Source organism: Scedosporium apiospermum (assembly GCF_000732125.1).
Source record: "Scedosporium apiospermum strain IHEM 14462 chromosome Unknown SEQ_SAPIO_0022, whole genome shotgun sequence".
Classification (NCBI taxonomy): Eukaryota; Fungi; Ascomycota; class Sordariomycetes; order Microascales; family Microascaceae; genus Scedosporium; species Scedosporium apiospermum.
The window spans coordinates 688,248-703,392 of NW_015971723.1; the positions used below are offsets into that span (position 1 = coordinate 688,248).

The window sequence follows — 15,145 nt, forward strand, 5'->3', positions numbered from 1 at the left end:
TTTTACCCCCAGTTTTTCCCCACAACTCTTCTCGGTCAAATACACAAGTAGCGCCCGCTCGGTGCATTCGGACGCCACTCAAGGAAGCCCTCCCATTCGTCAACCAGACGCCTGGTCTTGAAATGTAACGATGCATCCCCCTCCATGTCCTTTCCTTGCATCCGCCTTTTTCACCCTCTCTTTTCTGACTTCTGATAGTAATAACAATACCAGCTTTTCGTATCCATATTTGGTAGGAAGTACTTAATGGTATAGCTCTCTTTAGTTCATTATACCCCAAGCACCCCTTTAATCTGTTTAAACTACTTCGTAGTTTAGAAGGAAACGGCGGGATTCAATGCCCCTGGCAGAACACCAGAGAAGCCCTGCCCCGAGCTTGGGACTCAGCTCGGCCGAAAACCAGTCCCCAAACCGAAGAAACCCGTAAGAGGCGCATTTTGTGGCTTGACGCTTTGTTGTCAGCGGCGCCGCCGAGAAAAACAAAAACGCTCGTAGAACAAGCTCCTTGGCAGGGCTGACTACGAAGTAGGGAGGAACCAAGCTTTTGTGCATCACTGCTTTCTGCTTTTAAGTTTTGGGGTTGAGCGCTCGGATTTTTTTTTTGATTGGAATTTGATAAAGGATCGCAGGAGATGCGATTTGGTTCCCTTGCCAGGAAAATAAAATGTCAGTACTTTGTAAAAAAGAAACGCAGCCGCAGCGCAGACGAAGGATCAATCAGGACCAAAGCAGCAGTAGTGATGAAAACGCGGGCGGGTTAGGTGTGGTGGGCACTGGGCACGGGGGAAGGGGCCCCATATTGGCTTGCCTGGTCTGGATAATTAGACGAGGGAACTTTTGTCAAGTTGCTCCTCCTCCAGATGTAAGTACACCTGGGAACTCCAAATCTACCTTAAGGGTACCATAGCTCACGCCCAGGAAATGCTGGGCCGGTACCGTACCACTTGGTGTACCTCAAGTAGTATTTTACCCTTCTCTTTACCATGGGGCTTCGTTCCTTTTGGTAACTGTCCCCGAATTTGTCTCCCTAGCACTTGCATCAGAATGGGTACTTTGCTTCAAGCACACAATCGCCCCCGGTCTAGCTTTGGGTTTGGGCTGTCTCCCTCTTTCCCTCGGCACGCACATGACCCTGTTATCTGTGAATTGCAGTTTCCTCGAATTGCACTTGCCTTGCTCGTACTGGAAGCGATCGAGATCGAAATGCAGCAAGACCTTTCCTGAGAGAGGTCCATATCCGCGAATACCTGACTTACATCAATCCCCACTATTCTCACGTAACGGCGTATTGTCGTCGCCAAGTCCTTGAACCTGCCGACATTCCCTAGGTGGAGGGTTGAGGACAGTGTCTCCATCAATGATACACTGCTGGTACACATTTCTCAGTGAAGGGGTACACCGATAGGGCTTCGTACATGCAGAAATGGGGTCTTGGTGTCTTGAGTTAGGCCCAATCCAACGCATGAGGAAGCCAATCTGGGCAGTCTCATTCCTCAAGTCCTCTGTGCTGTGTCCCTCCCCTTTCTTCAACTCGTATTCCGTGCCCCCAGATACTGTACGTCGTGGAGACAGACTATGTACACTGCCTTACTACTACACGACACTACACGACACTACACTCCTCTCGTACCTCATCCAGAGTAGTGTGTGTCCACCGCATTAGCCCTACTAGTCCAGGTACTGATGTCCATGGCGCTACGGAGGACGCCGCGACAAGACTCCCATTGTGTTGTTAACGTCGACTCTCTCTCCCTCCACCATCGATCAATGAATCTCGCTTTCCTCTGGTTCTTCTGGCGCCCCCTCTAGTGCTGACAAACATTTTTTTCTACCTTCCTTGTCGTTTCCTACTCTCTCGCTCTAAGTGTGGTTTTTCCTTTTGAACTTTTTTTTTCTGGGTGGATAGGGGAAAACAAATCCTCAGGTCGATGGCAGTGCCTGGGCTCGCAATGCTGTGCTAATGAACTTTCCATCTTACTGAGTTCACATTGCCCTGTCCCTGCTCGCCAGAGCTCTATTTTTTATATTGCTCAGCCAAGTACAGCGAGTTGAGGCTTTCGGTTCACGCGATTGCCTTTTCCCAACGGTACACTCGGTTGTTATCTGGGTGTCACTCCCAGGAAACGAACGAGGGGGAACACGAACACTGGCGGTAGAGCGCGGGAGATTGATATCCAGAAAGGCAAGAGACCCCATCAGCTCATAACCAGGTCGATTTTTGCCCAGTCGGACTTGATCTTACTACGCCCTGGTACTGGTACTGGTACACAAGTACCTCTCTCCTCTCCATTCGCAGCTTTCCTCCCTCACTCCACTCACGACCAACACCGCCGCCGCCTTGAACAACACAGCTCTCCTCTCCGGCCCATCACCAACAGGTTCTTCACCCTTTCACCCTCCTCACCAACCGTCATTTTCCTAGATGCGGATATAAGCGAAAAAACAGTCGAAGCATTGTGTAATTACACCATATTCGTTAAACGCCCCGACCCCCTTCTTGTGCTTTCGGCCCATCGGATCCTTTGAGAGTGGGCTCTGTCTATTTTAATTCTCGCCCACCAGGCCGGTATTCGTCGCCGCGTTATTACTATTACTGCTTTTATTATTATTGTCGTCAATCCGAGTGTTATTCCCCGCCTCGCCCTTCTTCATTCACCAGGACCCTATGAGACTTTCGCCTCGTCGTGCGCCGGCCTTTGTCCTCAACCTCGACCAAGGGTGTATACCCAGACAAGAGCGCCTCGTGCCACAGATGGGTTGTTCGCCAACCTGTCTGGCGGATGTGACCCCGACGGACGAGTAGAAAACCATTCGTTATCATTTTTTTTTCTTAATAGACGCGAAGAAGAACCAAGGGGAGAAGATAAGGAGAAAACGCAGCCGGACTTTTGTTTAACCCGCCTCATTCGTGCCGACTTTCCTTTGGAACAGCCTTCACTATTTTTTTCTTCCCACCGTGTCGAAGCGATCTTTTTCGTCATTGATCCTCCCATCCGATCCGAACGAATCTCCGGCCCGAGCCTATCCTCTCTTTGCGGTCATCTTTGGCTCTGTTCGTGTGTTTCACCTCTCTCTTGTTCGAGCAAGATCGACGGCCCTCGTTGAGCTTGCTGGGATCAGCCCCATTTGTTTGAAACAAAATCGATCCGATCGACCAGAGAGTCTCTTGTGCCGCCCACCCCCCTTTCTTTCTACACGGAAAGCTCTTCCCGGTGAAACAACGCCTTACCTCTGACCGAGTCCCTCTTTTCGCTACTAAGCGGATAGGGGGCTCAAAAACCAAAGAGAGTCGGTTCCCCGGCGGCATTTCCTGTCTGCCGGGTAGACATGTTTAATCACTCACCCGGTAAGCTTCGTGGCGGTCTTGGATCTCGGCATGGCGCAGACCCTTCTCCCGGTGGTGGCGGCCTCGATCTCGGCATCGAGAACCCCAACCAGCAACAGCAAAAGCAGCAGCAGCAGCAAGATCAGCAGCAACAGCACTTCCTACGGCACCTCCACCAGTTCCAGAATCAACCGCCACAGAACCGACCGCAACAACAGACACATTCCTCTCACCATCAGCCAGTCTTCTCCGACGGTCTCGGCTTCGCATCCCCTCCCGCGCAGGATGCGTCATCGATGCACCGTTTCTCGACGAATATGGGCCCCGACCAGGTCCACGACCCGGCCGATGGTCAGGACGTCACCATGGGCGATGCGCATGAGCCGGAAGCGAACGTGACGAACCTGATAGCCCATTTCGAGAACGGAAAGAAGAAACCCCCGAAGCCCAACAAGCCTTCGCACATCGCCGCTTTCAACCGTTCGAACAACCCTCTGAGAGTGACAAGCCCAACGGGGGAGCAATTTACGTCCTCTTCTTTGAGGGTGCGCAGTGGATCGATTGGACGGCCCCCGCCGGTGCGGTTCGGTAGTATGGGGTACCAGGGGCATTCGGGCATGCGGGTGTCGAGCCCAATAGCGAGTCAGTCGGTGGAAGCTTATGGGAATAGAACCGCGGGCCGGAGTACCACCTCGCGCGCTACCGCTGCCGCGACGCCGACGTCACCGTACACGACGATAGCGAGCTCGATGGATATGCCGGTGCCGTTGCGTAGACAGGCCAGCACGATTGGGGCGATGCAAGTGGACGGCGTGACGAGCTTATCGAGCGATAACTTTTTGAGTCCTGATGCCATCTCGCCCGGCCCCGGAAGCATGGGCGGCGGCGGCGCACACTCGCCGTTTGGCTTTGTTGATAATGGCAACAGGATGGTACGATCTGTGCAAGGCCACATGCTAGATACGTTTGGCGGAACGATGGGCAGCCCGATTATAGGAACACCGACCTCGCCATTTGGAAATATGGATTACTCCGCGCCGAGAGTTGTGAGCCCGATCCAGAGTCCGTCAGTCGACCCGTACGGAGACATTGGCGTCTTGGCGGGTATAGGGGTTAGCAACGCGGCGGCATCGCCCTTTGATGCCATGTCTGCCGTGGACCGAGTTACGAGCCCCATGGAGACGAGGGGAGTGGATGCGTTCGACTTCCGGATGGATACGAAGCCACCGCCACAGTTTGTCCATACGCCTACTGATGCGTTCCAGAGCCTCGATCCTTTCCAATCGCTAAACCCGGCCGTGAACCACCATCAGCCGGCCCCGCCCCAAGTCTCGTTCTCTGGCATGGCTTCTCCGTCGTCCACGGATCCTTTTGGGGACATTGGGCTTCTAATCAAGCAAGAGCCGAATGTCGACCAGGTGGAGTTTGGAGGCTTGAGTCCTGCGCCCAGAAGTGCCACTACTGTACATGCGCCCATTGATTTTTCCAACCCGGGCTACTTCCAGGCACAACAGCCGCTTCAGCAATCGCACTCCCACCAGCAACACCCACAACAACCCCTACATCACACTCACCAACAGCACCATCCGCAGCAACACCAACCTCAACCACCACCCCCTCCGGCAAAGAAACTCTTCCTGTCTCGAAGCCAGCAGGATATGAGTGGGAACCAGTCCACTCCCGGCTTCAACATCTGGAGACCACCAGTACCTTCCACACCAAAACCCGTCCTTACACACAGCCAACAGGCCTCGTCCGGATCGATATCATCATCCGCAGCACCGAACAAGTCCGCCGCTTTCCTGGCACAGTCGAGAGCCGAGCTCAGGATACAAACGGACCACCCGAATGTCATGTCCCACCACCAGCATCAACAACAGCAACAACAACCCTTTAGTTCGACCTTATCGATTACTTCCCCTACCAGCGCAATATTACCTTCTTCTTCGACGGAGAACCCTGTGCAGAGTCCTCTTGCTGCATCTCCTGTATGATTTTTTTGATTTTTTTTAACCCTCTTTCCCTAGAAAGAACACCTCGTCAGATAGTTTCGGGTTTGGCTAACGTTTTGCTACTACAGAATCCACCTCCTCTACCTGTTCGCCCAACTCAGCAGGGGTCGCGCCCTTCTCGAGAGCAGGTCCCAGCCGAGGCGTGGGAATCCATGAAGTCGACTATCAGGCAACTATACCTTGAGGAACGGAAGCCGTTGAAGGAAGTCATTCTGGTGATGGCGGAGAGGCACGGTTTCCAGGCGACGTAAGTTCTTTCCCTGTGGTATTAGCCTTTCAAATTTTTTACCACTTATTCCTTTTCTTCTCCCTCCCTTTTGGCTAACACCTCGCAGTCCAAAGATGTACAAGACTCGGTTCTCCCAGTGGGGTTTCGTCAAGAATAACACAGAAGAAGAAGTCAAGAAGTTACTGTCGATGAAGTTCCAGCGAGACGCCGAGGGCAAAGTATCGGAGTTTGTGCGGAACGGACGAGTGATTAATTTAGGGACGTATCTTAAGAGGAAGGGAGTGACAGAGTATGACCTTGTCGATTTCGAGACACCGGCCGATCTACCTTCGTACGTGCGATGTCGTACCCCAACCCCGCCTCCCGCTCCGGGTTATCTGCGTTCACCAGAACTGCTCCGAGCGCAGGAGACTGTTGTTGGGAACTTGAGGAAAGCTTTCCTCCATTGTCGCCAGTCAGAACTGGATACGAAGACGACGGTCGGGTGGACTACGGTGATGGTCTGGGGTGCGGGTTCCACCGAGCTCTTATACGAGGCGAACAAGCGTGTCGAGAGAGGAGGTGCGGGCCAGGGCGTGGACCTCATGGAGGCGTTCCAGCAGCTCGAGGTGGACCTGCAGAAGCTGTCGCCGCAGAGCATCAAGGAGGTCTTGATGGGCATGGTGCACCGCGACCCGGGAATGATGACTGCACTCTCGAAGTACCTGGCAGCTTACTCGACAACAAACTACGAGCGGTTGCACCCTTTGCGGCAGATCTTTACGACGTTGTACGAGGTTCAGCAGAAGCACGGCCCCATGACGCTCTCCGATCTTGTTTGGGACTGCATCCCGACGCTTGCCGACGAACTCGAATCGATCTATGGCCGACGACACCCGTACGTGGCACGAACGTGGATCGATCTGGCGTTATTCTACCGGCACACCAACGGCGAGCGACTGCAGAAGCTTATTTCCGAGTACCAGCCGCACCGACGGGCCGTCGAATCCAAGGAAGGCGCGCACTCGCCGGAGGCTTTTGCTTTCCGGTACACGCTTTTGCAACTCCTGCATGCCGTAAATCCGCAGTCTCCTGCTCTCAAGGCGGAGACGCTGGCGCTGTGGGAGGAGCTCAAGGACTCAGGCCGGACCTTCCTCACGAGGAGTTCGGATGCCAACACGTATTGCGTGCACGACGCCGTAAAAGTGACGCCCTGGACAAAGAGGTGCAAGGAGACGTACGCAACGATTGCCGAACTGCTGCAGCGGTACGCATCTGTCAAGGTGCGGTTCTATTTCGAGGAGAATATGCATACGGACGAGTATGAGCATGTTCCTGATGCCATGTCGGCTTGGGGCTTTGTTATGGGGCAATCAGTCTTTTCTGGCAATCGTGTCATATAAAACACCAGTCAAGATAGGCCCCATCTCTGACCACTGCCAATGCCTCTATAAGCACGATGACAACTTCCACCTCCCTGCGAGCCAAATATCTTCAACGGCATTCCGACTTGATAACCTTCGCACGAGGAGCTCCTGAGACGACGAAACGCGGTCTATTATTGTCTGGCGAGGCCTGCTTTCTTTCCTTTCATATACGCATTATATATATACCATGGGATCTGGCGCAATAACGGCGTTCGTTCCCAAGAATCCGGCATTTTGGACGCGGTCGATTCCATATTTGCATAGCGGGTTTACATGACACTTTTTGGTTTTGGCAGCGCCTTTTGATTTTTTTTTTTTCTTTCTCCCTTTTTCTATTCTCATGTATCCCCTCGCCTTATTGATCAGCCGACATCTTTTTTTATGTACTTTTATAAATGTCTTATATACCTTCCTACCTGCTTATTCCCCCTTATATGGCATCATTTTACCCCCTATCTACATACACTCTCTTATGAGCAAGTCTCGGATGGGCTTTCACTCTGGAGCCTTTCGAGCCTAGACTTTTTCTTTTGTCCTTTTTTTTGGGTTGCATCCTACCTAGTTTTCCACGGAGGTCGCGAAGGGGAAATGTCGATAACGCCCTTTACTATGCTTACTCGTATGAAGGAAATCTCTTATGCTCTTCTAGTATAAGTATACAAAATATAATATACACTACATGACCTCCGGTTTGCCACGGGCACTGACTAGTAAATATCTATTGAATGCCCGCAGATCCTGCAGAACGTATTAGTTGTTACTAAAGTTCAGCCACCCCCAACTCCGGATCCTTGTAATACACGTACCACACCTCATCGTTGTGTAGCTGGACATAGAGGTCCGGCCCAATATCGCTCGTCCTCATCTTCATCCAGTCCTCCGAGGAGTACGGCCAGGCCTGAACGAGATTAACATAGCAATTCCACAACCCCTCTCCATCGACCGTAATGAAAAAATTATGCCTCGAGCCGGTGCCTCTCGCATTCTTTCGCGCCCAGCCCTGGAAACGAGGCCTTAGCTCCTCGGGCGAGGCGCCCTCGAGCGCCGGGTCCTCGACGAAGATGAAGTCCATGGTTTCGGCGATCCCGGGGGCGTCGGATCGGAGGATGGATGCGCGGAGGTCCTTTTGGATGCGGTGCTTGAAGTTGGACCAGGAGGGGTTGAAGACTTTGGCGTAGGAGGTGCGGTAGATCACCCAGCCCCATTTTTCATCTCCGTCGTGTTGGATTTTTGCTTCGGGAGAGAGGTTTTCCCATTCTTCGCGGGTGAGGGACTTGGTGAGGGTTGGTGAGGAGGTGAAGGGGCGTTGGGTGAGAGTACATGGAGGGGGCGTGGTGACGGGCCGGTGGATGGATGTTTGGTGATGGAGGGTCCGGGTTGGAGGGAGGTGGTGGCGGATGGTGCGCGGGATGGACTGCGGGGAGGGGAGTTTCGGCCAGAGTCTAAACGAGGCGGCCATTTGTTTTGGTAGGTGGAAGCTATGAGATGGATGGGCCTAGTATGTGTGGTCCTTGGAAGCGGATGAGGGACGTTTTAAAGCCAGCCGGGATAGCTCGTTCGCTATCTCTCGGAGGCGGGAAGTAAGGGTATATTTAGAGTAGGCGGAGAGGCTTGTCCACTTGCTGTTCTTTTCTTCACATTCTAGAGAGAGTGGTAGTTTCAGGCTCTTGTGCTCTTCTGCAATAGAGGTTAAGAGAGTCCTTTATTTGCTGGAAGTCAGTGGGAGCTTTGGGTGTTGGATGAGGAAGGGATGGATGAGAGATGAAGATTTGAAGAAGTAATTTCCCAGTTGGTGCTCGGCAGTGGCAGTCTTGGCAGTTTCTTTTCCTCGATCATATGCATTTGAGAGAGGAGAACCAAATGAGGACTATTCTACATTACTATAGAATATAATACAGGAAGTTCTTTTCGTTCACCTATCAAAAAGAGGGAGTCAAACAGTTGGAGATTGTTGGAGATAATGTGTGGAAAGGGCAAAAAAAAGGGAAAAAAAGAATGTAGCATTGCTAGGTTTCGATCCTAGGTCCCCTGGGTTATGAGCCCAGTGCTCTACCCCTGAGCTACAATGCTTGGGAGTGGTTGGTTGAACTTCCGACCCCAGGAAGTTTCTTATAAAGCTATTTCTGACTGGGAACATCCAAACGAGAACCGACATTATGTAAGTTCCACGTGGGGCCGTCGCCTGTGATGGCGACAGCGAATAGCTTCATTCTCCAGATGCTTAATTGGACGACCGCCGCATGACGGAACAGGCACCGAGAACAAATCAACGGAGAGAGATGGGTAATGCTGCGATATTAGGGTATGTCACTGGTTTATTATGAAGATACCCTTCTTTTTAATTTTTACCGTTTTAGGACATTTTTTTCAGGGGGCGAAGTTCTGCGGTGTCCCCTGAGCCTCCTCTTTGGAATGAGGGTTGATGGGTAAGTCCGATGCTGTGCATGGTGAGATTTACGAAGGGGAGATGTGGCATCAAATGAGATCCCGTCGATCTTTTATGGCTCACAGGAAGGTATGACAGTTCGGTGCTTCTTTCAGCTCGTTGTAATTTGGCTACCTGAGGAGGGAGTGTCTCAAGAAGAGAGGTAAGGGCTTCGTTCGGGTTATATTCTTCTGTGGCGCGGTTTCAATGAGCTTGGCTAGCCCAAAGTCTCTCATCCCTTTCAGCCCTATACTCATTTATACATATGCCCCCCGTCTGCTTGGCAGGGTCGGGAAAGATCACTACCAAGTAACTCGGGCCATCACCCCCAAACGAACCCTGCGTTAGGCCCCCTTGCCGTCGGAAAGGGAGCCATTGGCCGGGAAGTACCAACGGGATGGTACAGGACAATGAAAGACCAGAGTCCATTTCGCTACCAAATCCACTTTCGGAAACGAGTGCGATCATAACCCTTTCACTGTTCCAATACTCGAGACGAGACACGGGTGCCAGCGAGATAACCTTTTGCACGCTTGTGTTTCTCGGAGAGTGTTTTGAGTGGGTCAAAGGGTACTATTGCTGCCTTCTCACCTGCTATTGGATAACTTAGTTTTGTGGGCTCAAAGGCTAGATCCCGTTAGGCTACCTTGATGGGATGACGGTATTTGAATGGTGGAGGGGGCGAGGAAGATTTAGGACGTGGTTCGTTGTCCCCTCTCTCCACCCCCTGCATTCTCTCATTCGGGTTTGGTAGGGCGGAAAATGCTGCCCTGTGGAGAGGAGGCCGGATCGTGATGCAGGACTGCAGTGACATGCTGGGTAGGCCGGGAGATCTTTGTGGCTGGGATGCAGGAATCAGTGGCGAGAGGGACAGTCGTGGATTAGGACTTGGGAGGACTTCTTTGTTGCCTTTTTTGAATCTATCATCTTGTTGTTTTGTTTTCTCGCGTATATTACGTCTAATCGTGGATTTTTGATGGGGAAGAGGTCCATTTCTTCCTGTTCTTCTTGACCGCTTGTTTTTTCGTTGTGCTTGTGCCTGAACTGGCCTTTGGTCATTCGCTCGTTTTTATTCAGGCTCGTCCTTAGTTTTTTTCGATCTTTTGACTTCAACTACTGAAAACGACTCAACGCCTGGTTCCCTGCCTGGTCCGAGGAACAGGGGTAGTAAGAGAGACTCGAGATGTTGGGGAGCAGGAAGGATACGAGGGGTCGCTTGAAGAGGAGCGAGTCGACGCGATACTCCGCCATCAATCCACTAGGTACGTAGATGGCACTCATCCATCTCTTTGGTCTGGGAGGAAAGAAGGTGAGGTTTTGTTTTTATCTAACCATCCCCTTCTCGACAAATCCAGCCAAGAAGGACTTCAAGAATACATCCTTCTTCGTCAGATTCTACGGCATCGTCGTGCTGCTTCTCGTGAGTGCTGGGCTCTTGGGTCTCACAATATGGCTTCACAAGAGACTGCCCGACGGAGCCAAGTCCCAGTTCAAACTCCCCTTTACGAAACGAGATCTCGACTCGTCCCTCGACTTCTCTAAACGTCCCCGGGGCACAGATGGTCTAGCAACAGGTGTCCAGCAGCGCGAGATTCGGCCCACGGCGACTGTCCACCGATATGTCAACATCCACGTCCGGCAGGATGTTCCCAGCCCCTCTGCTTCTGGAAATTCATCCTCGCCCGCAAACCCATGGGTGCAGCCGGCGCTGACTTTCTTGGTGAATCAAACCCTGCCGACCTTCAACCTGAACGATACGTGGCTTGCTACTACTACGACCACCGCGCAACCTGGATCAGGAGGTCTAGGGGAAATCTTCATCCCGCCGCTGATTGCGGCTCCTCCCCCGACGTTGACGGCAGCACCGGCAGTGCCCGATTGCCCAACTCCGGTCTGCGTTCCCTTTGTCCCGGGGCTGACGTTGGATCCCAACTTCCCATGGTTCAATATACCTCCGGGGGCCGATACCTTCATCAGTGACACAGAGCCAGAAACCTCCATCAACATCCGCAAGAGGGACCAGAAAAATCAACGAAGACAAGGGCAAGCGTGCTACTGCCCGACTTCTACAACGAGCTCGGCGAAACTACCGATCTATACGTTTCCATCCGGGTTGATCAACCCGTTCCCCGCAGACGCTCTCTGCCTTGACGGTGAGATCGTATGCTTTCTAACCGATGATGAGCTATTCGGGGATGTGGTTTGGCCGTCCCCCACGAAGATTATCCCGCATAAGAGGGCGGAGCTGAAGAAGAGGTCGACTTGTGTGTGCCAGACTACGACGGCGCCGCCGACGAGTAGTACGTCTTTAGGGAATGAGTGTCCGGAGGGGCAGTCTTGGAGTTGTGTGCCGTTGCGTGGTTTCCACGCTATGGATTGTAGGTGTAGGCCGGATGTGGTGACGTCGGTGTCCAGTTCTGCGTCGAGTACTGAGATCTCAACTACGTCTACTACGTCTACGACTTCTATTTCGGAGAGTAGCTCGAGCTCGACGACGGAATCTAGTACAGAGCCCCCGACTTCGACGACCTCAACGACATCTAGTTCGAGTACGACTACATCTACGACGTCAACGTCTACCACACCTTCCACCACACCGGAAACATCTACAACACCGACCACATCCACTACTCCCACGACCTCCACAACTCCAATAACATCTTCCTCTACGCCAATCACGACGATACCGTCCTCCTCCACCACAGCAACGGAATGTCCGTCTGGCCAAGTCCTAATCTGCAACCGCCGGAAACAATGCGCCTGCTTCCCCGAGACGAAGTCGGTATCAGAGTCATCTTCGACTAGCGAATCCACGTCGGAGTCCGCATCCACTTCCGAGTCAACCTCGGATCCCCCTTCGTCATCGACCGAGGTGTCTAGCTCCATGGCGGAGTCTAGTTCTGAAAGCCCGTCGGTTTCGACGTCCGCTAGTGAGTCTCTAACCAGTTCAGACTCGAGTAGCAGTACCACTACTACGTCGGAGAGCACTAGTGAGCCGAGCAGTGAATCAACCACGGAGTCTTCATCACAGACGGTCTCTTCGCTGGTGTCGCCAAGTTCTAACGGCAGCACTTCGGCCTCTCAGTCTTCCGTCGTTTCTTCTCCGTCGTCAAGCGCTTCGGCATCAGTCTCGACTTCAACTTCTGTCTCACAGTCGGCATCTACCTCAAACTCACCGTCTGCCTCCATTTCAGACTCACAGACCGTTTCCGCCTCTCAATCAGCCTCCGCCTCAGATTCTCAGTCTCTCTCCAGCCAGCCGTCGAATTCCGTCCCTACACAGACTCCACAATCCCAAACGCAAGCGACAAGCCAGTCAGACTCGCAGCCGACGGTCACCCCGACTAGCGATTCTCAGCCAGTCACTCTCCTTCTCCAGAGCGATTCCGACGCGAACTCAGCCTCCGCCTCCGCCTCTTTCTCGGCAACAGTATCGGATATCAGTGCCTCTGACTCTGCCACTCCGACGCCGTCGGCAAGCCCAGAGCAATCGACTGTTGCATCACAGACACCAACAACCGCTCCACCATCAAGCTCTTCAAATTCCGCATCCAACTCGGCCACTAGCGCAACAGAGAGTGACACCTCCACCGATACAAGTGAGGAAGCGACAGCAACGGCCACCGAGTCGTCCACTGGAGCAGGCGGTGGTGGCGGTGGAGGACCGAAGCCCTCTGGCGATGCCGAACCCGTGATCGTCGTCTCCTGGCCCGTAGACCGTTCTGTGCTCGCAAACCACGCGCCCCTCATCGTGGCTCGAGTCTTTACCTCCTTTGTGGCCGCCGCTTACCGCGATTTCGGCTCCTTTGAGCCCGTTCGTCAGTTGTTCTCCGATGATGGGGCCTCGGGTCCTTCTCTAGCGGGAGCGGGCGTAACTATCATTCCGATCGTCTTGTCTGGTTTTGTCGCAGAGGTTGGCAGTGGCTTTGCGGCGGAGGCCGTGTTTCTGGACACGCACTACTGCGATGAGCCCATGTTTGGCGATTCTCTTAATCCCTGCTGGCCACCGAGGGTCAGTAGCAATGGGTGGGCGTTGACGGTGTTGACTACATCGTTGGCTGTCGTGGTCGTATCGCTCGTCTACGTCGTTGCGCTATGGCTAAGGACGCCCCAGAGCGTGACCATGAAGGCGACATCTTCTATTGCCGCCGTCGCAAGCGTTATGGGCCATCCCGAAGTAGAAAGGGACTTTTCAAATGTACCATCCGAGCTCTCCAATAAGGGACTCATCGCCCGCCTCAAAGATAAAAAGTACACGATGGGCAACTTTTCCGTTGAAGAGCTCGGAACCCGCTTCGGCATCATGCCACTGATCCTCAACCTCCAAGACAACAAGAAGAAGCGCAGATCCGTCGTTGAGCGTGTCGGAGACAACTGGACAAAGCTAATCTCGTCAGGAAAGGAAGAGCAAACGCACTCCGACTGGATGAAGAAGCGCGAATACCTCGACTATGGCTTCGCCGCCATCTTCTTCGCGCTCCTAGGCCTATCCATCGCAGCAGTTGCCTACGTAGATGACCCGCGTCGCATATTCCGGTACACCACGCGCGAGTGGACCATCGGCATCCGGATCACCTTCGCCCTCCTCGCCATCGCAGTGGCGAAGTATTGGTCCACGGCCTTCACCGACGTGCAAAACCTAGCGCACTACGCGCGTCTCCACGAAACCCCCTCCGACGCGCGGGACACCATCAACAAGAAGTCCTACGCCCTTCCTATCGTGGCCTTCTTCCCCCTAGTGCGCATGGGCTACATAGTCCCCGCCGCCGTGGCCCTCACAGCTCTCATGAGCGAATTCCTCGTTATCTCTCTCGCGGGCCTCCCCTACCGCCCCGGCCAGCTCCGCACCGAGTACCTCGTCTGCGGCGTCATCTCCATAGCAATGCTCCTAGTCATGCTCGTGATGATCTTCTTCCTGCACAGATGGCGAAGGACGTTACCGCATTTGCCAAGGAGGCCGGATTCGGTGGCGGCGGTGATGACATACGTTGCGCAGACGAACATGTCGAGGGATTTCGTGGGCATTGAGGAGAGGAAGAGGAAAGAGAGGGAGAGGGCGATTGAGGGGTTGGGGAAGAAGTATGGGTATGGGATAAGGGTGGAGGAGGATGGGCGGAAGAGGTGGGTTGTTGATGAGGTGGAGGTTGAGTATGACGCGGAGAGGAGGAGGATGGTTGATGAGGCGAGGTATAGGAGGGAGGAGGGGACGATTTGAGTGGAGGGAGAGAGAAGATGTGGGATTTCTTTGCATGTTATGGCGCTTTTTTTCTGGGGTAACGCTGGTAATGTGATGGCTCTATTTACAACTAGGATGGATCATGCTGGGCATTATGGAATATTTCTTGGGTTTGGAATGTTGTTGCTGGAATAGATCATCTTGTTTTGGACTTAGATGTACACCTCCTTGATGGATAAAATCTTTCAGGCTGTTAGTTATACTTCCTTTAGGTAGCAAATGTCAGATATGTGAATATGACAATGTCATAGATTTTCTTGGATCTAGCTCGGCAGGTCGGAGCTTCGGGGCGAGCACCATGTGTTCCCCTGGCTCCTTCACTCGGGAGTAGAAGTAATTAAGAGCTCACCACTCACCGGGAATCAACTCGGAGTATCACCTTGGCACTCGCAGCCATAAGCGTCACTTTCCATCCATCATACACATACAGAGCACGGAACTGGATGCCAGGGTGAAACAGCAGTGTGTATGAACCGCGACTGCTCCCTGAACAGACGGCGTCATGTTGCGTT

General features: G+C 53.0%; 2 protein-coding genes and 1 pseudogene across 2 annotated transcripts; 2 read left to right on the forward strand and 1 right to left on the reverse strand.

The window, feature by feature from the left end:
* Positions 1–3,327: 3,327 nt before the first annotated feature.
* On the forward strand, positions 3,328–6,948 carry SAPIO_CDS0483 (uncharacterized protein; the record flags this gene model as incomplete). The annotated part of the gene is made up of 3 exons (XM_016783252.1): positions 3,328–5,313; positions 5,406–5,584; positions 5,673–6,948. The coding sequence occupies 3 exons, from the start codon at positions 3,328–3,330 to the stop codon at positions 6,946–6,948; spliced, it is 3,441 nt and encodes a 1,146-aa protein (XP_016646452.1).
* Positions 6,949–7,732: 784 nt separating this feature from the next.
* SAPIO_CDS0484 lies at positions 7,733–8,431 on the reverse strand (annotated as a pseudogene; the record flags this gene model as incomplete).
* Positions 8,432–10,580: 2,149 nt separating this feature from the next.
* SAPIO_CDS0485 (uncharacterized protein) lies at positions 10,581–14,612 on the forward strand (the record flags this gene model as incomplete). The annotated part of the gene is made up of 4 exons (XM_016783253.1): positions 10,581–10,659; positions 10,753–11,558; positions 11,942–12,111; positions 12,203–14,612. 4 exons carry the CDS (start codon positions 10,581–10,583, stop codon positions 14,610–14,612), a joined length of 3,465 nt encoding a protein of 1,154 aa, XP_016646453.1.
* Positions 14,613–15,145: the final 533 nt, after the last annotated feature.